Below are 24,599 nucleotides of genomic sequence, written 5' to 3' on the forward strand. Positions count from 1 at the left end.
GTACAGTATTTTTTTTTTAAGTGACAAAAAAGTGTAAACATTCTAGATCTATGGAACGCATCTCGAATCGGCTCGATTTAGAGTCTAGATCTATTTCTATGATCAATCTAGATCTGATCTAGACTGTAAAGTCTTGTATTTAGTATAGATATAGTCTATCTACTCACGTGGCTAGCGGCTAGTTCTAGATCTAGAAATAGAAAGAAAAAAAATTCACGAGTGAAAAATTATATATTTTTTTCTTTCCGTGTTTTATATATTAATATTTGTATAGGTTCCATGTAGACATAGATCTAGAGCCTTAGCTTATGTCTAGACTAGTCTAGAGCTATATTGATCTAGAGTATTATAGAAGTAGTATCTAGATTTAGGATATTTACATCGTTTTTAGATCAGAACTAGAATCAATGATTGAAGAATTAAATTAGATCTAGTTACTACTAATAATAATAATAATTTTATTTATAAAGCGCTGTTAAAAACAAAATGTAGGCTCAAGGCGCTGTAATATTACAAACACAAACACGACAATTGAAATCAAAAACTAATCTAAAAAAGTTTTAAACAAGTAGGTCTTAATGTTCTTCTTAAAAGTGGTATATCATGTCTGTCTGAGATCAATGGGGAGTGAGTTCCAAACCTTTGGTCCGTGCACTGAAAAAGCCTGCAGACCGTAGCTTTTGAGGGAGAAACGTGTGCACCACTAAAAGCGTTGAGTCCATTGAGCGTAGGGCTCTCTGGGGGACATATGGAGTAATCGGTTCTTTAAGGTACAGGGGCATCTCATTGTTATATATACACTGATGACAAAGTGAGTTTGTAAGTAGTAAGTTTGCGTTCGCCTGAAGACTTAGAGGCTAGAAAAAATAGATTGATTGGTCAATAGATTTATACAAATAAATTATAGTTATGTATAAGCAGTCCGGCACATTCTAGCCATCTAGGTCTACATTTAAATATTAGAAACTAAATCTAAATGTTCATTTTGGAGTAGATCTGGACTAAATCTCAAATCAATTTTATCTTGTTGCAATAGATTTACAGGTCCATGCATAAACATTGATGGAATCAGTTTTATCAATGTTGATTAAAGTAGGCTGCTTCAAAGGAATAATGAGGGAAAAAATGTTAAGAGAGAAACATCATTTAAAATAACTGTGTGTTTGGGGGGGGGGTGTACAAACATTGTTAATATAAAATTGTACTAAAGCCTCTTAACTTGTATTACAAGCTTTGTCAATAAATACACACAAACTCTATTCATTATAATGATTACATATTTAAAACATGGGGGGCATATTATGATATAGATCTAGGTAGTAATTTAATACTGTTCTTCTTTCGTAAAATTTTGGTGCTTAAATTGTATATGCGGTACGTTTCAGGGTTTGTAAAATTTGGAAATTCGGGTTTCAGGGTTTATTTGGTCTCATGGGTGGCACCCCTGAGCTTACCCCACTTGCTAGTTCATCTATGACCATGGATAATCCAACATTTGGGTCATTTACAACCCTTTCTTTTTTTTTTTTTCCTTGTACAGTATCTGTCTCTGTCAAATCACGAAAAGTCACTGTGAAAGGACCTAGAGGAACTTTGGTGCGAAGTTTCCGCCACCTTCCCATTGACATTTCAATGGCAGCCCCTGACGTGCTTAAGGTTAGTAAATGAAATAATTTTGTTTTCTCTTAATGTAGATTCAGCATTTACACAATTTTAAACTTTTTTTGTCCTGCAAAGTTTGTATCTTGGCATTATGTGTGTGTGTAAAAGTGCCTGCAAAAGTTAAGAAATTCACCCATTGTTGCATGTAACATGTTTGAACATTTTGATCTTAACATTCTTAAATCATTTTGCATTATATAATTCTTAAGTTAAAACTACTACACAAGTGCTTTCATGGGAATACTTCAGTTTATACATTAGTGTCTGAAAAACACTGAAAGTTGTATTTTAAATCACATTTAGTTGTAAATCAATAGATAACATTGATTTGTTATGCCACTCAGTAAGCAAAACAGGTGCCAAGATTCCTGTCCACACTTAAAAAATCCATATGTATTTTTTCATATGCAAAGCAGCAGTTAATAAATAATATACTTTGACAGTTTCCTGCATGTTGATTCTGGATGGTCCACTAATCCTGATTATTTATATTTTTTTACAGGTTGAAAAATGGTTTGGAAAGCACAAAGAAATAGCATCTGTGAGAACTGTAATTGCTCATGTTCAGAACATGATTAAAGGTGTCACACTTGTAAGTTTTACTAATAATTTTTTTAATCTGCGTGTTCAAATAGAAGGCACAGACATTTGCTTATTTTTTATTTTTTTTTATACTGACACAAATTAAAAGTTTTTTGTTTTTTTTTGGAGGGGGGGGGGGTAATACATGTAATTAATTAAAATGACATAATCAAAGAACTGTTTTGGTGGATCTTGTATTTATCCTTACTTTCCTTGTGTCCATCTTTTTCTTATGAAGTACATGATACTATTCCAGGGATTTTTGTACAAGATGAGGGCTGTGTATGCTCACTTTCCTATCAACGTGGCTGTCTCCAACAACAGTACCAGTGTTGAGATCAGAAACTTTTTGGGAGAGAAATTCACTCGTCATGTAGATATGTTGAAAGGAGTCACTTTCAAGCCTTCTGGAAACAAAGACGAGTTTATCCTGGAAGGAAATGACATTGAATTGGTTTCTAGATCAGGTTGGTTTTTCATCAAAAGCTGTGAAATCAAAAGAAAATATTTATTTTTTTTCAAATTTATTTCTTTAAATTTACCGCTATCACTAGGCTTGAAACAGGGCTAGTATTTAGTGATTTGGTACAAGGAACCATCTTGGTTGAATATACTTTTTTTTTTTTTGTTTTTTTTTTTAAGATTATATCAACTCTGGTAAAAAGTTTGTACATGCTATTTTCTCCCACGCCCAAGCTCTTATCAAGCTGAAGTTTTGCACAATTATTTCTTTTACCTGACAACACAAAAATAAAAATTAACCAATTATTTAATTAACTATTCGTAATATAAATTTTGTTTGATATCTTGAACAAGGGAAAGAAATTATACTTGACTGAATTAGTGGTATAAGCTGAATTAGTCCCATTTATTAGGTTGCTGTCTGAGGCTTAGTGAACACAAACATGAGGTAGAAATAATAGATACCTGGTAACTATACAATCTTGTATGTTCATAAGCACTTTGTTGGCAGGGTTGGGTGGTTACCATGTTCACTAGCATGAGTTTGAATTCAGGTTGTTCACCTCTCCCTCACCCCTATATCCAACTGGTCTAGACAAGTGATAAGATCATAGCGCATTGAGAAAACTGAAAGCATGAAATTGCACTAACCAAAACCAATTGGTTAAAATATTTATCTCACAGATTTATTATTATTAGTCTAGATCTGTTACTTATTTAGACTGATCCAAGCTAATTGATACACTTAATATAAGCTTAGATTTTTTGTTTTTATTTTGCTTAGTTATTACATTGAGTTTTAAAGATTCCTTCATATCTGGTTTGTCATAATTATCTGTTAAACCAACAAAAAAACATTTTCTCAGAAACGACTAAATCAATTATTTAATTTTAGATCTTTTCACAATATTTTTACTCCTTGGATCTCTTTCTCAATGGTTTTTTTTTTTTGTTTTTATTTCAGCTGCTCTTATTCAGCAATGTACAGCTGTGAAAAACAAAGATATCAGAAAGTTTTTGGATGGTATCTACGTTTCAGAGAGAACAAATGTTGTTCAAGAATAGATTAATAAATACAATTAAAATGGTGTTGATATAAAGTTGTTTTATTTTTATTCACTTATTCACATCTGTATGTTTTGGCTGAAGAATTCTATCACACAAGTGCTCCTTTCCTATTGCCAGTGGTGCATAGAAGAGGTTGCCTGAATCAACCAGCAAAAAGCAATGATCAAATTCGTTTTGCTATGCTCTCAATAGACAGTTAAATCAAAGGAAGTAATGTCTGATCCACCGCTAGCTAGCATTTCCAGATGTCTCTGTATAAAGAAAAATAAAAAAAGTTAAAACAGATGGTATGATGCTGCACATACCAAATTCATTCTACATACACTCCTGGGCAATCTAAGGTGTATTTCTCCTCTCACCTTTGTATGGCATTTTAATAAATGGTTCATAAAATATACTGTGGAGTCTCTTGGCCTGATGAACAAACAAAAAAATGTAGTGATAAGCTTAACAGATGCACCTGTCAGCAATTTATTAATTTTAATAGTATCACACAATTTAGTCTGGCAAACGAAAGGACATGCCAACTAGAATTTGAAATAGTACTTGGTTGCCATCAAACTATTTCTTATAGAAGTAAAATAAAACAAAAATACTTATTTTAAAACCAAAAATTCTATTGAGTGGAGTGAACTGCATCAATAATTATGAATCAATTATTAAATTAACTTTCCATATTGAATATCTAGAGAAGCCAGAATGCTCTTGCAAACTAAATATAGAAACAATGTTAGAAATTGAGTTAGGGAATCCTCTTTTTCTGTTGCTATAATTGGCGGTATCTATTGTCTTTAGTTCTTGAGCATGTAACCTTGATGATTTGATAAACAAACTAGGTAATACACTTTAAGATTACATTTTATCTACATATGTTAATATTATATGTAAAAAAATAAAAAAAAACGCTACAGCTAACATTCAAATAGAATTCTTTTCACTTTTTTTAAAACTCTTTCTCTCCATAATTATTTTTCCACGTTAGGAAGGAATTATTCATTTTGCTCATTACTTTTTCACTACCCTGTTATGATTGAGCATCAATAGCTTTGTCATTTGTTATAGGGGAAATGTTGTATTTGGTATATAATTAAAGGGGAATGCATGTTCTTTTTATATTAGACAAAATAAAGTTTATAAAATTAAACTTTAATGAGGTCAAATCAACGATGGTATTGTCAATTAGGAGAGAAAGAGTTAACATTGACAAGTTGGTTGAGAGAAAAACTGTTAGAACTCTTAGATATCTCACACAAAGTATTTTTTGCATTGCCAACAGATAATGACAACATTTTCTAATAAGGTTAGAGCTGAAATACTATTTTAAAATTGAAAATTAGTAAATATATGACATTTTATTCAAATTTGCCTTCTCACGCTTCTTTATTAGTATTTTTCTTAGAGGGGGCACTGGCGGATTGTTTTAAAGGAAAAAGGAGAGGTAGGCCAAAAAAAGGTTTATGACTCACTGATCTAGACAAACAATACATGTGCACAATTAGTCAATATTTGTATTCATCGTTTAGAACAACTTTCATGCATATAGTTATCTGGGTGCCTTATGGTCACTTGAGGGGGATTGTTCAAGTCTGAATTTGAACACTATATCTTGAGCTTTCACAAAGGAAGGCTGACATGCTAGCCACTGAGCTTTTCAAGTACTTTGAAGATATTTGTTTAGGTTTAGTCTGTAAAAGAACATCAATAGTTTAAAATTTTTAGCGAATGACTGGTACTGGTAATTCTCTTTGCAAGGATTATCTCCTGTTAGCTTAGTATATTTAAAAAATATAACAAAATTATCGGTGTTACAACTAATTGATATGATAATTGTGCAAAGTCTCGATTTGATAATGGGAAGTTGGATAAATAACTTATACAGGTACAAGATTCCCCCAGAGAGATAGAGTTGATATCATAAGTTAGTACAAAGTCAAATTTCATAGTCATAAATAAACAATACTAGTGAGAGAAAAAAAAGAACTTTTTAAATTCTTAAAAATAGCAAATATAGCTGATGTATTAGAAAATTACATTTGGTAAATTTTCAATTATCAAATTGTGTTTACGCACCTTTTGTGGACCAAAACCTGGACAGAGAGATAAGTCTTCTTCTGAGGAATCCATTACATTTGCTAAAGTCTGAAATAGAAATGAGGAGATAGGCCTATATGCACTGTTTAATCTTACCCAGTGTTTTTATGTAAATTTTGTCAATCTAGTTTTTATTTAAAATCCTGTAAATGTTGCATTGTGCTAGCTAAAAAGGCACACCTCTTTAAAATTGGCTACATAAACAAGTGAATTAGACTTCATAAACCAAAAGATCTCAAAGGAAAATTTACTAAAGGCGCCTGGTGGGATATAAACCAACAAGTTATAAATTATCCTGTTCACCTTTTACCAGGTGTAAGGTTATTATTATTATGAGCATACTTAAGGTTACAATGCCCATGATTGTATAGAGATGCTTTTGTTTGCAAGGGTGCCCAATTTTTGATGAGTACATATGAAGGGATTTCTTTTACATCATCTATCCCAATATCTTTGATGATAAACGGGTAAGATTTTCATTCCTATGGGACACATCCAATTAGTGTTAAGCTCTGTGCTGGCGGAGTTGAACTGTATAATCATGCTCTTAGCGCACAACAAGCCCAACTTTTGAGCTGCCACTTGATGGATTTTTATCTCAAATTTACTGGTGGTTGTGTGGGAGAAGTGTTACATTGACAATTAAGTCGTCATCTTCCAATCCATAATGTCTACATGAATATCATTTGTTTGTTTACTGGTGAGTATTCCACAATCCAGACTGTAAAAAAAAAGAAGGATGATTTTAAATTACTCTTTCACCTAACCACAAACTTTACCTTTAAGGACACCAAAAACTGAAGAAAAGAAATGCCTTAAGCTATGCCCCAGCAACCACTACACCAAGACACGCAAGATCACAATACGATCACAGAACGGCAAAGTAATAGCATAACTTAGGTTGGTGATAGCCCTTTGTATTGTGTGACAGGTGGGGAAATGTGACGTGTGTTTGGCGCGTTTAATGTCTAGGGGATGATTATTCTTAAAGCTATCACACACCAACCTATCAGCATATGAATCGGGAGCAGGCACGCAACGAGACAAGCAATGAAAGATAGATACAAAAGTTAAAATAAAAGAATATTTATTTACATAAATATACATATAAGAATAAAAAGGGGGAGGGTTTGCATCTATCTCTAGTGAATAATATGTTTAATCATCACTCTTGCACCTAATAAGAGAGTATGTCACTTTGTCCTCTGACTTAGCTGGTTGTCCTGTTGATGTCGCAGCTGGCTGTGTCCTGGCTTGAGGTTCTGCAGCTGGAGGTGGCGCTCTAGCGGATAGAGGGACGCTGGTGATATAGTTCTTGTGGAGTCTCAATCCCCAAAATCTAATATCTGTAGTGGGCACAGTAGGGCGGGTGGCCGGCTACCGTGGGCACAAGGTTACTGCGGGCAGAGTTGATCTGCCGTGGGCAGCGTAGTTGACAGGATATGTCCAGTGAGTTGCAGAGGGTTGGCGTAGCTATGACGTCTCACACAGATATGAATCTATAGGGACGTCGCACCTAATAGCTTGACAGGTGGGCTGTCGAATAGGCGGGCAATGCCGATAGCGCCAAGTGGTAGAGTTGAGTAGATCTCAATAGGCAAGTGCAGTGCTGAATAGCACTAAGCACAGATGCAGGTAAATAGATCGTTGATCCAATAAATAAATAGGCAGGTCAGTGAGCTAGTGCAGTGCTGAATAGCACTAAGCACAAAGATAGTAGGTGATTCTTGATATCAAACAAATAGGCAGACACCTGAGGGAGGCTGCGGATAAATAAAGACAAGTTAGGACATGTCTCTCATACGTCTTATCGATGCCCTCGACTGAGGTGCATTCGTCAGATTGGTAAAATTGCTTTAGAGCACAAAGGGGAGATGATGACAAATGGGATTTGGAGAATAGATGGCAGATAGTAGCAATATAGAAATGTACATAAAAGGGAAAGTAATAATATAAAATGCACATAGAAGGGGAAATAATAATCTGAAATAAACAACACAGGTGGATAGAGAAAGAAAAGGGGGGGGGGGGGGGCGGTGGTCAGCGACCCAGACGATTTGTTTACATATGACCATGGGTCGAGAACAATGGAGCGCGCTTGAATGGAGAGGGTGTCCGTTCAAGCGGCGCAACTCTCATTAGAGTAAAGGAGAGATAATTCACTACAGGGGAGATAACTCATATCTCCTTTCTAAGCGCAGTATTAGTGCGATAGTAAAATTATCAAGGCTGTCAACCGAGATAAAGGAAATAAAATAAGATGTACAAATATATACATGGTTGCATCAATGATCAATTGAGCAACGTAGCATTAATAGATTAATGCAATACATAAAATATACATTAGCCATGTTCATGTTTTCTACTTACGACAGTGAGAAATACACAATGCACTAATTAAATATAAATGAACTAAGCAAAATACACATGATAAAATCCAATGGAAATATACACAGAGTAATTAAGAAGGAACTTGTGATTAAGTTCGGCTTAACACCAGGTATTCCTCTAGGAGTAAGAATAAATGATGTAGTCCAGACTCGATAGCTCAGCTCGAATGAGAAATGAAAGAGTCTGATTTTATTTGGATCTACTTTATATAGGCCTGGAAAGTGTGGGCGGACACAGGAAATGTCCTAGGCTTAGCATTATCTTACACGTGGGTGAATTAGACTTGAGATGGGAGTGGCACATTGGTACGTCGAATGGCACTTTGACTCGAGTAATCTCCTAGATCAAAGAGAGACGTAGGAGAAAGGGGGGGGGGAGGATTGATTTGCATTCCACACAGGGTGGTGTCCACTGCGGCTGTCAGACATCCTGCCGATAAGATCAAAGAGTCTGTGCGTATCTTTGCCCCGGTCAAGGGAAGATAAATGAAAGGACGCGCCTTAACTATCTCCAATGTGGTCAACTAAGTCTAGCCTGGAGCGGAAAAGGTGTGGCGGGTGAATAATTTAGGGGTAGGATGGGGAAATAATTAAAATAAAATAAATAAATAATGAAAAATAATAATTAATGCTGTGATAAATTTGAGTGACTCTGACAGCGAGTTTTTGACTTGTCACATATTGGATTGATCAAGTTAGTCACAGATTAGATGTTTTTAAAAATCTGGTAAGATTGTAAGTGTAGATCTTTACGTAGATAGTGCTTACTTTTTGTTTAGGTTTGCCTTATATACTGTACCAGATATAATTAGAAATTATGTTTGTTAGTTATTACTTGAGTAAAGGAATGAGTTAGCCTTGGATTGAAATTAGATACAACTTACCCCAAAATGTGAAATAAGAGTGAGACAATCAGTTTTATTCACAGATTTAACTCTGGTCAGGCAATCTGTGAACTGAAACGTTCAGGGGAAAATAATGAAACATGATATGTAGCCAACAATATAGAATTTTACTAAATTACTAAATTTTCATTCAAAAACAAGGATTATGTAAAAAATATTAAAGAAGAGTGTAGTATTTTACAGTACCCGGTACATGACGTTTTGGCATTAGGCATTCTGTCGATGTTTAAAAAAAACATTTTAACCTAAACAATTTTTTCTATTTCAAAAAAAAAAAAGCTTAAAAATTAAAAAAAAAAATTCACAATACAAAAATGAAGACAAAGGTTTAAATATTTAAAGAATAAAAAAGTGAACTAGAGCATGTCAGATTTGTACCTGAAAACAATGAATGGACAAGCCCCTTCCACATCCCATAAATTTTATATTTAGGTGGAGAACAATAGTACTCCTACCCTACTCTTACAAGGCAGCATGCTGATATCACATTACAGTTCAGGTCCAAACTGATATGATCTTTTATATATGATCTTTTATATGAGCAGCCTTCAAAATGGAAAAAAAAAATGCTAATAATTGTAAAAAAAATAAAGTGTTCACATTTTTCCCACCACTGATTCACTTTCGTTTCGTTTTTAAATTAGCATAACTTTTTAAAAAGTGAAAGTTTGCAAAACAATAATAAATAGTATCGGTACACTAAATAATTGTAAGAAAAAACTTTCAGCCTGATTAAAGAAAATAAACATAAACTCACAAAATAATAAACTGCATTCTTTATGTACAAAATTAAAGCCCACCAAACATAACAATTTGACATGAAGTGATGTAATAATTGCATAACAAACTATAATTAATAAAAAACTTTAAAAAAACATACTGGAGCATACACATACAAAACAAACAATTTTGAAAGAGGCAAAACTACCATCGCCAAAACGTCCTGCAGAGTATTTTCTGTAGCTACACTGAGCCAACTGTGGCCAAAATATTAAAATCTCTAGTAAACATTGGTATGTGACAGGTCATAATACTGAGCACATAACAGCTTATAATGCTTTTGACCACAGAAGTTTTAAAGTTATCTTTTTAGCAACTAGGAAAGAGTAGCAGTAGCTTTAATTTATTATTAATACAAGGTTCTGATAGTTACATTTACTCTCAATATATATGAACAATTCTATGAGTACTAACTTTAGCGATAAAGTTCTCTTCTGTTTTTTCCATAATGGCCTCTGGTGGCTTATTTTCAAATATCTTGTAAGTTTCTAGGTAACGACCTGCTTCCTCTGGACTAGGTTGTTAATAAAATATATATTTATAAAAAGTTAAAAAGACAAATGCATTTTTTCCCTCTCAAAAGTATCAAAAATACATTCTAACTTACCTTGCTATATTATTAAATAGGTATTATCTTTCATTAATAATGTTTTCAATGCCAAATACCTAAAAGCCAAAACAAGAGTGCAATCTGCTAACAGACAAATCTTGGCCAGGTCCTTCAATAAATGATGTGCTTCTTTCTTAAACAAAAAAATGAGAGTATGTACAAGTCTAATGTAAAAAAGACTATTGAGAGTACAAGTCTATGCTGAAAAGACTAAACAAAAAGTGAGTCAATAAGACAAACACCAAATGTTGAAAGATTACTCACCACATCTACTTGTACTAACATAACTCTCAGTTCATAACTTTTACCCAGTTGCTTCAACCGCTCATGAATGTAATTTGGGTGGAGCTGATGATAGCGAAGACTGTAAAAATTTTCTTAATTTAAAAACTAAGCTTAAAGAGTGAAATCTATCTTAATGTTTCACAGGCACTATAAGTACTTTGTAATTTGCTATATAAGTGTATTAGAATTTCGACTTTCTATCTGATTTTGGCAAACAAAAATAAAATGAATAGGTTATATTTGAAAACTAAATCAAAGAAAAGAATTTTGAGTTCCTGCTGATAGGGATCATTACAAATTGTTCACAGACCAATGGTTCAACAATTATTGGTTCCTGACTATATTTTCACCAAAAGTGTGACTGAGTGGTTAAGTGCTTGGTTTCCAAAACTGGGGACCTGGGTTCAAATTTTGGTGAAGGATGGGACTTTTGAGATTTTTAGGGCACCCCCTAGTCCACCCGGAGGCGCCGTGACTGAGCAGTAAAGCGCTTGGCTTCTGGTCCCGGTTTCAAATCCTGGTGAAGACTGGGATTTTTAATTTCGGGATCCTTGGGCGCCTCTGAGTACATCCAGCTCTAATGGGTACCTGACATTAGTTGGGTAAGTAAAGGAAGTTGGTCGTTGTGCTGGCCACATGACACCCTCGTTAACCATAGGCCACAGAATCAGATGACCTTTACATCATCTGTCTTACAGACCACAAGGTCTGAAAGGGGAACTTTTTTTTTAGTCCACCCAACTCTAATGGGTAGATGACTTTAGTTGTGAAAGTAAAGGCAGTTGGTTCTTGAACTGGCCACATGACACCCTGCTCGTTAACCCTTGGTCAAAGAAACAGACAACCTTAACATCATCTGCCCTATATTATAGACTGCATGGTCTGAAAGGGAACTTTACTTTATATGTTCACCAAAACTTGGCTCACAAAAAAATGGCTTCTACAACAAATGGTTCATACACATTTGGCTCATTGATAATAAACAAAGCTGTCTCTGGATGCAAGTAATGCAAACCCAACATGTTATGATGAATCATTATACAGCTGGTAGAATAAACATTTTACTTTTATTATTTTAATCTCATCCTTTTTTTTTACATAACTGTTTGGTACACTGGTTAATAAGAACTTAAGATCAACTCACCTCAAAAACAATGCACAATTGGACTGGCCCATGACATAGTCTGGTATAATGTTCCCATACTCCCAGGGAATGTTGCGTATAGATTTTAAAATAGGGTTTCCTCTCTGTGTAAAGCAAACAGAATTTAGGGAATTGATTTGAAACTTTATCAAAAGTAGAACAATTACAATAATTTTGAAATGAAGTTAATGTAATAAAGCAAAGCAAGCAGTATTATGTTTAAAGTTAGATTTAAAAAAAAAATTAAATTATTTCTGAAAACTAACATTACATTTAAAGTTCATGTTTTATTTCATGAAACTAAACCAACAGTACCTGCCTAGTATTGACTATAATTGAGTTTGAAAATGACTTGGTAGCATTGGTCGACCTGTGGATGGCAATAGTTGGATAAATAATAAGTATTTTTAAAAAGTTTCAATGCTTGAATAAGAAGCTGACAAAATTTCTAGGCATATCTTTTTTGTTTAGGAAATGAAGAAAAATTTTTAACCCAAATTTTTTTTTTAGTACAGAAAAGTCAGATTTACCCAGGAATACTCTCTTGATCTTTTTTCTCTGAATTTTCCTTCTGGACAATACTGGAAAATTGTTCTTGGTTGGCTCCATGTGTTTCCTTATGGATTTGTGCACCTACTGTAGCTGATGGTGTTGATTTTTGAGATACTGTTGAGTTAGCACCTTGCACTGAGGATGTTTTGGCTTTTTTAAACAAAGGTTCTGGAGGCTAGAAAGAAGAAATGCATCTAATATTTTGGGTGTGTATTAAATTGTGCTAAAAAAAAAAAAGTATGAAGCTTGTTGAAAAGTCTCTATGAATTGAGTTTTCCCAATGCTGAAAACCTTGAGGATAAAAAAAAATGAAGTTGTTGGCTTGTTTTATTATTATAATCCCTCTATTCAGCTTGCAAATTCATGGGTGGGTGAACAGGGATTTCAAAAACAGCTATAACAATTTTTCCTAGAAATTTGACAGTCTATGTATGTCATTGTGAAAAGAATTTTTTTTTAAAATAAATTAAATCTGGAGTTATTCTATCTATTGAACACTTATGTCAGCAGCATTCCTATTTTATTTTCTCTCTTACAAAGGTTGGTTAGCTGTTTAAACAAGGAAATTCTTTTTTTTTTTATGTTACTTGTTTCTGTTTCTTTTTTCATTCTCCCTGACAGGGTAGGGGAGAGGTAATAGGAAAATTAAAAAAGAATTGTGAGGAGGCAGAGGGCCAAGGTCAATGGGCAGAGGATGGCAATATGGGCACATGGGGAAGTTTGGGCATAGGTAACTTAGGGTAAAATAGTGTTACGCAGCCTGTATGCATGTTTCTATTAGCTGAATAGATTCTGATGTAACCATGGGTAAGGCAATGGTGGATAACTGGTTTAGATTGGTTGGCTGAATAGATTCTGATGTAACCATTTGAGGTTTTACCTGCTGGAGTGAAAGTGGAAGTCAAGGAGATGAGTGACAGAAAGACATGTAGTTTAAAAGTGAGTTGTTTTTTTTGGTTGAAATTGTTCAACATATTATTTATTTACTTGTGTTTCTACCTACATCTACATTCAAGTTGAAAGCTGTGTATATATTGTCAATAATATTCATTTTTGTTTTTGTCAGTAATATTCATTTTCATTTTTGTCAGTTATATTTTTTTTTTTAAAGATGATTCATTCAAATTCTGCATAAAGAAATTAATACACCTAAAATGATTTAGTGGAGCTACAGCCCAATAGCTGTGTATGTTATTAAAGGGCAGAAGGGTATGGCAAAAAAAAAAATCGCCAGATTGGGACAAATAAAGAAAAGGGGAGCTTGAGGAATAGAAGTTAGAGGGATAAAGTGGGCAAAGGAGGTTAGGGGAAAATTGTGACGTGAATGTTGTGCATAGATGTTGTAAGATAGAGAAATGACATGTAATTTTTATTTGGGTGGGGGAAAACCACACTTTACTGTGACTGAGAAGTATTCTCAAATGTCTATGAAGGTTTCCTCAAGTAATGAACATGGCGTGGTCTTCTGAAGCTATTGCAAACAAGCTAGCCACTTGCCAAAAATAAGAAAATATTGAACATTAGCTCCTAATCTCACTAATTTTGGCCATTTTCCTATTTAGACAACTTCCCATTTCAGAGGATTGGGCTTTATCCAAAACATATATATAACTTAAACGTTTATAACAGTAGATAGGTTTGACAAATGTTTTTAATTACTTTAGGAATATTACATAAACTAAAGCCAACTTTTAAATAAACAGGAATAAAGAAAAGGAAACATTTAGAAATGTGTCCTGAGCAGTTAGGAGTTAAGTTTGTATCATGTTTTGAATCTTAAAATTCAAAATCTAGCCAGGAGGTCTGATAATTTAATGTCCAAAAAAAAAGTGTTGCAATGATACATTTTTAGGTGTCGTTTCAACTTTTTATTTCATTAATTAACTTTTTAAAAATTCAAGGCAACACATTCATGAAGCTTCTGCAACTGAGTTGGTGCCAAATGTAATGCGATGCGTTCCTTTGGATCACATCAGCAAGGTCGAGAGAGGGATCATGACGCATGGGCCACCCATGACCCCTTTATCCAAGGCCCAGGAATGTGCCCCGGAGAGGAAACTCTGGTGCTGCTGCAAAGCGGCTAAAACAACACGGGAGACAACAGTTACGGGTTATAAGTCCAACTTGATTGGCGTAATGTATGGACGCCACGGGTTGTCTCTGACGGTGGGAGAGGACTTCGCGCCTCACTGATCAGCTACCGCCCGCCTCAACCTGGGCAGCCCCCAGTCAGTTAGGTGCTGATCCGCCACAGCCTGCCTGCTCTAATGGGTGCTTAGAGCTTAGTTTAAAACGACAAGTAGGCTGGAAACTTGCACCAAGCAACAAAAGAAGAAAAATTAAACTGAAAAAGAAAATCCCTGTCATGCGACTGGCCACTTGGAATGTCAGGACAATGTGTCCTGGTCTCACTGATGATCTAAGGCAGATCGACGATGCAAGGAAGACGGCAGTTATAAACAAGGAGCTAAAAAGGCTACATATCGACATTGCAGCCCTGCAAGAAACCCGACTGGCCGAAAACGGCATGCTCCGCGAGACTGACTACACTTTCTTTTGGAAAGGGAAAGCACAGGATGAGACTCGAATACATGGTGTGGGCTTTGCTGTCAAGAACAGTCTTCTTCCCATGATAGTCCCTCCAGTTGGTGGCTCGGAACGGCTACTAAGCATAAGTATGATGACAGCATCTGGAAAAGTCACTCTAATTAGTGCCTATGCCCCCACACTAAGCTCGCTTCAGGAGGACAAAGACAAGTTCTATGAAGACCTCAAAGAAGCCATTGCAAACATTCCTCAAAAAGAACATATGATCCTTCTAGGTGACTTCAATGCCAGAGTAGGATCAGATCACACTACCTGGCCAGACTGTCTTGGGCTTTTTGGAATCGGAAAGATGAATGAGAACGGACAAAGACTGCTTGAATTCTGCACATACCATAAGCTCTGCATTACCAACACATACTTCAGAACAAAACCACAGCACTGTGTCTCATGGAGGCACCCTAGGTCTGGGCACTGGCACCAGCTGGATATGATACTGACACGAAAAAAGGACATTGGAAATATACTGCTGACACGTAGCTACCAAAGCGCGGATTGTGATACTGATCATACTTTAGTGTCCTGCCGGACAAGACTGCTGCCAACTAAGATCCACACATCACAGGGAAAAAGAAAATCACGCCTGAATACTACTAGCACAAAAAATCCTGATCTTTGCACCGAATTTGAGAACAAATTAGAGGAAGCTTTTAAAAACTTCTCTGTGACTGAGGTAGAAAAAAGCTGGACGTTTATGCGAGATACAATCTACCAAACATCATCACTGGTCTTTGGAAACAAAACCAAGAAAAGCGAAGACTGGTTTGAAGCTAGTCTACCAGAAATGGAAACTGCCACTACGAACAAGAGAGCAGCCATGCTAATCTACAAGAAGGATCCCACCCCAAGCAACTTAAAAAGGCTCAGAGCTGCACGTAACAATGCCCAAAGAGTAGCGAGACAATGTGCTAACAAATACTGGCAGGAGCTATGCGAAGATATTCAATCTTGTGCCGACTGTGGTAACATAAGAGGACTATATGAGGGCATGAGAAAAGCCTTTGGACCTCACACCAGCAAGTGTGCTCCGCTCAAGTCAAAAGATGGCTCAATCATCAGCGATCGTGCGCTGCAAATGGAACGATGGGTTGAACACTATGCAGAACTCTACCAGATTGAAAACGCCAACTCACCAAATGCTGTTTCCAACTTCCCATCACTTCCAGTTTTGACGGAATTAGACGAAACGCCCTCAGTAAAGGAGCTGAGCATTGCCATTGACATGCTTGCACATGGGAAAACACCCGGAGGAGATGGCATTCCTGCTGAAGTAATTCAGGCTGGAAAACATGCCCTAATCAAACCACTCCATGAACTGCTAAGCTTGTGCTGGGAACAAGGAATGGTCCCCCAGGAATTGAAAGACTCCAACATTGTTACAATTTATAAAAATAAAGGTGACCGCTCTGATTGTAACAATTACAGAGGCATCTCACTGCTTAGCATAGTCGGAAAGGCTTTTGCTAGAGTATTACTAAAGCGATTACAGATCCTGGCAGATCGTGTTTATCCAGAGTCGCAGTGTGGCTTTAGGGCAGGTAGATCTACAACAGATATGATTTTCTCTCTTCGGCAGCTACAGGAGAAGAGCAGAGAACAAAAGCAGCCCCTCTTCATAGCATTTATTGATTTGACCAAGGCCTTTGACCTTGTTAGCAGAAGCGGTCTGTTTGCTGTACTAGAGAGAATCGGCTGCCCAAATAAGTTAAGAAAACTAGTGTCAGCTTTTCACGAAAATATGCAGGGCACCGTTCAGTTTGAAAGTTCTTCCTCCAGGCCATTCTCCATTAAGAGCGGTGTCAAACAAGGATGTGTACTGGCCCCTACACTATTTGGCATCTTCTTCTCAGTCGTACTATCCAGTGCTTTTAAATCCCTGGAAGACGGAATATACATCCATAGCAGATCCGATGGAAGGCTCTTTAACCTGGCACGTCTTAAAGCCAAAACGAAAAGGCGTCGTATCTTGATAAGGGAGCTGCTGTTTGCCGATGACGCGGCACTCGTATCTCACTCACAAGGAGGTCTACAGAAGCTAGTGAACGCCTTAGCAGCTGCTTGTCAAGAGTTTAGCCTTACTATAAGTCTCTCTAAGACCGAAATCCTGGCACAAGACGTCGCAGAAATACCTATAATACAAATTGGGAACCACACCCTTTCAGTGGTGCAGGAATTTACCTACTTGGGTTCAACAATTGTCAGTAACCTAGACTTAGACATTGAGCTGACAAAAAGGATAGCAAAAGCTACCACAGCATTGGCAAAACTCTCCAAGCGCGTCTGGGAAAATGGTAAATTGACCACAGCGACCAAAATCCTAGTCTACAACGCCTGTGTTGTGAGCACTCTCCTTTATGGCAGTGAGAGCTGGTCAACATACATGTACCAATAGCACAGATTGAATAGTTTCCACTTGCGCTGCCTGAGACGCATAATGGGCATCTCTTGGAGGGACCATGTCTCCAATCAGGAAGTTTTAAGATTGGCCAATATGAACAGCATGTATGCTCTCCTGACACAAAGAAGATTACGCTGGCTCGGACATGTCACCCGCATGCCAGATGGCAGAATCCCGAAAGATATCTTATATGCTGAGCTTGTGGAAGGAGTCAGACCCAAGGGCCGCCCAAGACTAACATATAGAGATGTTTGCAAGCGAGACATGAGAGCCTCAGGCATCAGCGAAAGTATGTGGGAAAACATAGCCAAAGACCGGAGTGCATGGAGACAGACTGTGCGTGCTGGGACAACCCTTGCTGAGAACAAAAGAATTGAAGCGGCTTTAATCAAGAGGGATAAAAAGAAAGCTGCCCTGTCTGCTAGCCCTAAATCAGAGGCATACACATGTACGAATTGTGGCAAAGTCTGCCGTTCTAGAATTGGCTTGATTAGCCACACCAGATTCTGCCCCGTCTCAAGATTAAGCCAAAACCAGTGACTCATTTGGGCGCATCCATTGCCTTTCGAGACAAAAGGAGCCATATATAACAGTAGATAGGTTTGACAAATGTTTTTAATTACTTTATGAATATTACATAAACTAAAGCCAACTTTTAAATAAACAGGAATAAAGAAAAGGAAACATTTAGAAATGTGTCCTGAGCAGTTAGGAGTTAAGTTTGTATCATGTTTTGAATCTTAAAATTCAAAATCTAGCCAGGAGGTCTGATAATTTAATGTCCAAAAAAAAAAGTGTTGCAATGATACATTTTTAGGTGTCGTTTCAACTTTTTATTTCATTAATTAACTTTTTAAAAATTCAAGGCAACACATTCATGAAGTTCAATAACTATTTATATAAGATTATATTAAATGTAACAGGCTTCAATGTCTTTTATTATATGTTTGCAAAAATAATTGATTACATTAAAAATTTCAAATGATTCTTAATTTGTTAAAAATGTTTCAAATAATATGCAAATTAAACTCTTTATAAAATGCAAATCTACATAACAGAATTAATTATTCCACTTTAATGACAAGAAATATCAACTAAAAAAATAAAAAAACAGAAATCAAATACAAGTCGGTGTTTTTAAAATGTAAAAATAACTGTCTAAAAATCATTACTGGGTATTAATAGCTGGATATCATAAGAAAAGAATTTTATTCTAAAAGATCTAAGAAATACTTGCAAGTATAAAACCTTGTAGAACAATTGGTAATTTACCGGTATATGAAATTCAACAAGACACACTAGTGAGAGCAATCATTTTCCACCAAGTGCAGCTACAGTTGGTGAATAATGAAAAAAACAACTTATAATATATTACAGTTAACTGTGAATAACAATTACAAGTAATCTTCAATAATCAAAAGCAAGTGGAAATGAGTTAACAAGCCTCTTGGTGCATAATAGATCAAGCAAGAATATTATTTATGTTGGTGGTCGATGTCGAAGTATAGAGAACTGTCTGTTTACTAAATGACTGCATCCTATCCAGCACAAGGTAAGTTATTTTACACTTCTACTGCCGCTACTTATGAGGAAGAAGAAGGAAGACAAATGCTTTACACATTTTATATCTGTTGTCACATTGTGACATTAATTTTGAAAAATTAAAAAACAAAAACCAATATAAAATTAATTTTAAAGCTTATTTTTAAAATAAAAAAGATTTCTAATGATTAAAATAGATGACATAATTATACAGTTTAGTATGGTAAAAATAAATATGTTACAGCTACTAAATTCCCCAATGGTTACACTAAATAGCATTATTGTTAAGAAAGAGGATCATATCAATATTTTTGGCCTTTAACCTGTTCCTTCGTTCATTGACAATTTGTCCTGTTTTACTAAAAAGTCTTTCTGCTGGTACACATGTACCAGGGGCACACAGATATTTCCTGGCTAACACTGTAAGATTAGGGAAAGCATGGCTGTGCCGCTTCCACCATTCGAGTGGATCTTTGAGCCTGTCTAAGTAAGGCTCATCAAGGTATCGCTGCATTTCTACCTCAGCACTAACAAATGAAGAAGTGTTCACAGCAGCCCGAGCTATGGCATTGTCATACAAGTCCCACAAGCTTGATGAGGCCTTTGTAGCAGTTGCTTCTTTCTCAGAGGTCGATGATGATGTCTGTGTGGACTGTTGCTTTTGTGCAATCTCACTTAGCTCTTCGATGAGAGGCCTGATGACAAAGTCTTCAGTGTTGTCATCAGGAAGGCCGTGCTTTTTATATCTTGGATCAAGCAAGGTTGAAGCTGAGACAGTAAAGTTTGTACTAAGAAGATTGAAACACTTCCTCATTTGGCTCAAAAGATGTGGTATAATGCTTGTAGCTGAGCTTTTAGTGTCAGATAACTTTTCAAAAAGTACTCTTGACAGTGGCAAAATTTTAGACAATGTTGTATATTTTTCGGAAGAAATTTCTCTGGTTGCTTCTTCCAAAGGCTGCAGGTCAAATAGAGTTAATCTTAGCAAATGCAAATCATAGTCAGTGAGACACAAATGGGCTACATTGAGTCTGCTGAGCACAGTAGATATTATTTCATGCATTTCATCTACTCTGCGAAACATGCAATACGTTGAATTCCACTGGGTGTCTACTTCACGAATTAGTTTTTTTTCTGGGGAACTTGTTAGCAGTTGAATGTCTCTCAGTTTATCCATAGCCTTGTTGGATGAGTAAAAATAGTTAACTATAGCTTTTAGCTTGTTATGAAGAGCAACTATTTTTTCTGAAGCAATAAAAGCTGATTTAGCAATCAAGTTCAGTGTGTGGGCATAACAAGGTAGGTGTCTCCAGTGCAAAATGTCTGTTACTGCTCTCATCATGTTAGCTGTGTTGTCTGTTAATACAACCAACAACTTGTCTGTAATGGCCCAATTCTCAGTGACCTGAATCAGTTTACTGGCAATATTTTCAGCTGTATGATCTCCATTTAGAGTAGTTGTGGTTAAAACTGCACTAGTCAGTTTGAAACTGGGAGTGATAAAATGAGCTGTAACTGTAAGGTATGCTACAGATTGATTTGAAGACCATAAGTCTGTGGTTAAGGCCACTGAGGATGTGGTTGAAAGAATGCTCATCAGTTCTGATCTTGCTTTAGAATAAAGGTCTGGAATCAAAATGCGAGAAATCGTATGGCGGCTCGGAGGTTGGTATTTAGAATCAAGTTCATAGATAAGTTTTAGAAATCCTTTGTCGTCTACAAGGGAAAGCGGTTGCAGGTCAGACACAATCATAGACACTAAGATTTCATCTATTCTCTTTTTGCGTTGAGAGTCAGCATTGTACTGTGATAAATGATTCAATGGAGTCTTAAATAGCATAGGCTGAGGCACTGCAGAGTCTTTTAATTTCACAGCATTTGAAGCTACAAACTCTGAAGGATGCTTGATTCTCAAATGCTTTAGCATGTTAGTTGTGTTATTGTTATGGGCAATTTTAAAGAAGCACATGTTACACACAGCTTTACTTTCATCTTCTGAATCCTTGACGAAGAAATTCCAGGCAGCACTTAATTTTCTTTTACTTGATATATTCACTTTTAGTAGCCGAGGCTGGAGCACAGGTTTATGATGAGCACCTTTAGGTTTGATTCCTTTGGCTACTTTGTTCTTGATGGCCGATAGATCAGTCAGTTTGCTACCTGATATCTGAGCCTGAGAATGAGAGAATTCTGCAGGATGTTTGATTCTCAAGTGTTTAAGCATATTGGTTGTGTTGTTGTTATGGGCTATTTTAATAAAGCACACACTACAGACAGCTTTACTTTCATCCTGAGAATCCTTGGTAAAGTAGTCCCAGGCAGCACTTAATTTTCTTTTAGACATAGTGACTTTAGTGTCAGTTACTCGATTCTTGGTTTTTATTAGACGTTAATTTTATTTCTTCAGTCAATTCAGTGTATGGATTAGACCTTAGAAAACACTGTTGTAAACAATTGTCTCATTGCCAAAGAATAGTATGATATATAGCATCTACTTCATCTAGGTTCCAGTCATTTTTGGTTTACAATGCATGACATGATGACATCTAATAGGCTACAGATCTAGATCTATATATTAAGCTTTCTACTTCTAGACTCTAGATCTAGAATTATGTTTCAGTTTTAGACCAAAACGTACAAAATCTAGAAATCTAAATCAAGAGTCCACTTTTAAATAATCTTAAAATTCTAGAGATTTTTAAAAGTTAAAAAAAAAAAGTTAACGTTTCGATTGCTTAAGTAATAATAAGTTCAAATACAATTTTTAAAAGATAAAAATAAGTAAATATGGAGGAATCGGAAACGATTTCGATTCCCCCAGAGGAATCGATTTCTTCCACTTTCGTGAAGCGGGAATCGTGCAGGTCGTGCGAAATTACTCGACTTGCTCACTTTTACTTGAATACTACATTACACTTACAGTCATGTCTATTATTAATATGGAGGATAATAAAGAACAAAAACAAGTAGATATAGATCTACAGCTCCCACGGTATAGATTTAGATTAATCGATACATGTAATTGAAAAATAAAAGCTTACATTTTGGTCACAAGCACACTCCATTTCTTCGACAGTAGGCACCACAAACTTTTTAATACCGGCCATTTTATTTTTTTTTATAAACAAAGAGCAGGTAACCAAAGTTGTCATCACTAGCCTATGAATTAAAGCAATAAGATAAAGGGAACATCGATGCTGCCTTTTTCAGAATTTTTTCCATTTCGGGCCCATACGTTTTCCTTGCCTCACTGTGCACCATCTTGGAAACGCGGCTCAAGAGATGACATAGATCTAGATCTAATTAGGTGAAAAGAAATAGCAAACATCTCCATTGCACTTGGTGGGAACGTAAGAAAGACTCGCCGGTATAGATCTGCTGGTTTCACACAACCATAAACATGTTCCTTACGTTGACTTGGAGACGCCATTGAGTGGGTGTAGGATTCAGAGGTTGTCACCCCTTTGGCGAATGTGATATTCAGAAACTCGTTTGTTTGCGGAATTCTTCAGACAGAGAGGTAATCAAGGACTGCCAATGAATTCATTCTATGATGATAAAGTACTTACCTTAGCTTTGTCAATGTCGGCTCCATAGGACAAAAAAAAATAATAATTTATACAATGCCTACAAAAGTTTTACAACAAGGAGAAATGTGCGTAGAAAATGAGTTTAACTAGTGCTCAGAGTCGCAGGATGTTTAATCTTGTTCTTTTAAAAACATTGGGTCCAAACTGCGAATACAAAATTTAACCACTGCGGTTTCGATCAATAAAATATTAGTTGCCATAGATTCAAGGTACCGGTAAGTGATATTTTTCATTCATGGCAAGAGAGAATTATAAACTGATGTATAATTTCTCTTGTCTTTTAAAACAGATTATTATTGTAGAAATGAACTCATTTTCGTTCTGTAGCACTGAAGGGGTCGAGCTTCAAAATTCATTATTACCGGTAACATTATTATACTGTAACTGTAAATGATGACAAAACATGACAATAAAACATCTGCATACATTTTAAAAAGTAATACAGGAATAAATATTTAAGTTTTTTTTTTTTTTTAGTTTATTGTTTGAGTAGTTTTTTTTTATAACATTCAGGCAATCAAATTATGCCCCATTTTAAAAATTCATATTATTGAAAACAAGTCACTAGAAAAATGAACATCTACCATTGAACTATTCGTTGCTTATTTAGTTCTGAAAAGAAAACAAAATGTATAAGTATTATCATTGTATGGATGTTACGTAATCCAGGTGGCCAACTGGCGGCACATTTAGCTCATGGCTTATCTTGGATCATTTTTGTTGTTTTCATAGAACATGAGATCAATGAGAAAGACGGCAGCAAAGAGCAGAGCTTTATCTCGTACGTGCATTTCTTTAGGAAATTGGACTCCTAATAAGTCAGCATCAGTGAAGACTTCCTGAAACAAGCGGAAACATTTCTCGCCTGTAAACATTGTAAAGCGTACCAGAATTTTAAATTAGCATATTTTCTCGCCTGTAAACACTGTAAAGCGTACCAGAACTTTAAAATAGCATGTTTTCTCGCCTGTAAACACTGTAAAGCGTACCAGAACTTTAAATTAGCATATTTTCTCGCCTGTAAACATTGTAAAGCGTACCGGAACTTTAAAATAGCATGTTTTCTCGCCTGTAAACAGTGTAAAGCGTACCAGAACTTTAAAATAGCATGTTTTCTCGCCTGTAAACACTGTAAAGCGTACCAGAACTTTAAATTAGCATGTTTTCTCGTCTGTAAACATTGTAAAGCGTACCAGAACTTTAAATTAGCATTTTTATACAAATTAAAAGTTACATTGGTGTCACCAGCTGAGGTTCGCAACCATCTTAGTCCCATATGTGACGTGACTGGGGTCAGGACACTAGTGGATCCAAAACTTTGGAGTGGGAGGGTGGGCGATTCTTTTTCCAAACCCTAACCTTATCCCCCAGTAAACCACTCTAACCCTAATGCGCTTACAGCACACACACACACATATATATATAAATAAATAAATAAATATATATATATATATATATATATATATATATATATATATATATATATATTAGAATTTAAAAAAAAAACAGTTTCTCAACCTTTGTCGAAAAACAAAACAAAAAACAGCCATGTTGAGCCCTTCCTCTTAACAGCTAGGGGTCTGGGGGAGCGCTGCAGAAACGCATTCTCTTGACATCTACAGCGCATTATTCATCTCGTATTATTCATCTCATTCAAAAAGGACCTTTTGAAAATGTTTTTCTTGAAAATATTTTAATATGAATTTACAGGCCCTCTCTACATTGCAAATACAACCGATTTGTTCCTTGAAAAGATAAGATACCCCACAGATTTAGATTAAGGCTTTGAGGATCGCCCCAAAATAAAAAATTTTCAAAAAATACTAAAAAAAAAACACAAGACAGCCATGTTGAGGCCTTTCTTTTGACAGCTAGTCGAACTGGGGGAGCGCTGTAAGCGAAGCCCCGACGTAAAAAGCGTTTTATTGAATTCT

The 24,599-nt window shown here is 35.8% G+C and overlaps 5 protein-coding genes across 5 annotated transcripts in view; 1 reads left to right on the top strand and 4 right to left on the bottom strand.

Moving 5' to 3' along the window:
• LOC106079617 (18S rRNA aminocarboxypropyltransferase-like) overlaps positions 1-2,586 on the bottom strand; it is a 16,030-nt gene extending 13,444 nt beyond the window's left edge. The window contains exon 1 of the mRNA XM_056019300.1: positions 2,453-2,586. The gene's annotated coding sequence lies outside the window, so the exon portion shown is untranslated. The remainder of the gene's footprint in view (positions 1-2,452) is intronic.
• Positions 1-3,806, top strand: part of LOC106068628 (60S ribosomal protein L9-like) — a 7,265-nt gene extending 3,459 nt beyond the window's left edge. Inside the window, exons 3-6 of the mRNA XM_056019303.1 lie at positions 1,541-1,656; positions 2,165-2,254; positions 2,501-2,711; positions 3,671-3,806. Of these exons, the coding sequence (XP_055875278.1) occupies positions 1,541-1,656; positions 2,165-2,254; positions 2,501-2,711; positions 3,671-3,771 (518 nt within the window). The 3' untranslated portion in view covers positions 3,772-3,806. The remainder of the gene's footprint in view (positions 1-1,540; positions 1,657-2,164; positions 2,255-2,500; positions 2,712-3,670) is intronic.
• LOC106079618 (DNA excision repair protein ERCC-1-like) lies at positions 3,790-22,258 on the bottom strand. Its single transcript, XM_056019301.1, has 12 exons — positions 22,117-22,258; positions 12,510-12,706; positions 12,295-12,349; positions 11,980-12,083; positions 10,815-10,914; positions 10,607-10,683; positions 10,355-10,454; positions 9,140-9,211; positions 5,845-5,913; positions 4,134-4,188; positions 3,958-4,025; positions 3,790-3,911 (listed from the first exon to the last, which is right to left on the bottom strand). Exons 1-11 carry the CDS (start codon positions 22,225-22,227, stop codon positions 4,003-4,005), a joined length of 963 nt encoding a protein of 320 aa, XP_055875276.1. The 5' UTR covers positions 22,228-22,258; the 3' UTR covers positions 3,790-3,911; positions 3,958-4,002.
• On the bottom strand, positions 18,871-22,086 carry LOC106079616 (zinc finger BED domain-containing protein 4-like). Its single transcript, XM_013240808.2, has one exon. The coding sequence runs from the start codon at positions 21,417-21,419 to the stop codon at positions 19,344-19,346; it is 2,076 nt and encodes a 691-aa protein (XP_013096262.2). The 5' UTR covers positions 21,420-22,086; the 3' UTR covers positions 18,871-19,343.
• The window catches only part of LOC106079608 (phospholipid scramblase 2-like), an 18,809-nt gene continuing 16,327 nt past the window's right edge, over positions 22,118-24,599 (bottom strand). Inside the window, exon 6 of the mRNA XM_056019302.1 lies at positions 22,118-23,504. Coding sequence (XP_055875277.1) covers positions 23,367-23,504 — 138 coding nt within the window. The 3' untranslated portion in view covers positions 22,118-23,366. The remainder of the gene's footprint in view (positions 23,505-24,599) is intronic.

This window comes from Biomphalaria glabrata, chromosome 2, assembly GCF_947242115.1.
Source record: "Biomphalaria glabrata chromosome 2, xgBioGlab47.1, whole genome shotgun sequence".
In the NCBI taxonomy this organism is placed as follows: domain Eukaryota; kingdom Metazoa; phylum Mollusca; class Gastropoda; family Planorbidae; genus Biomphalaria; species Biomphalaria glabrata.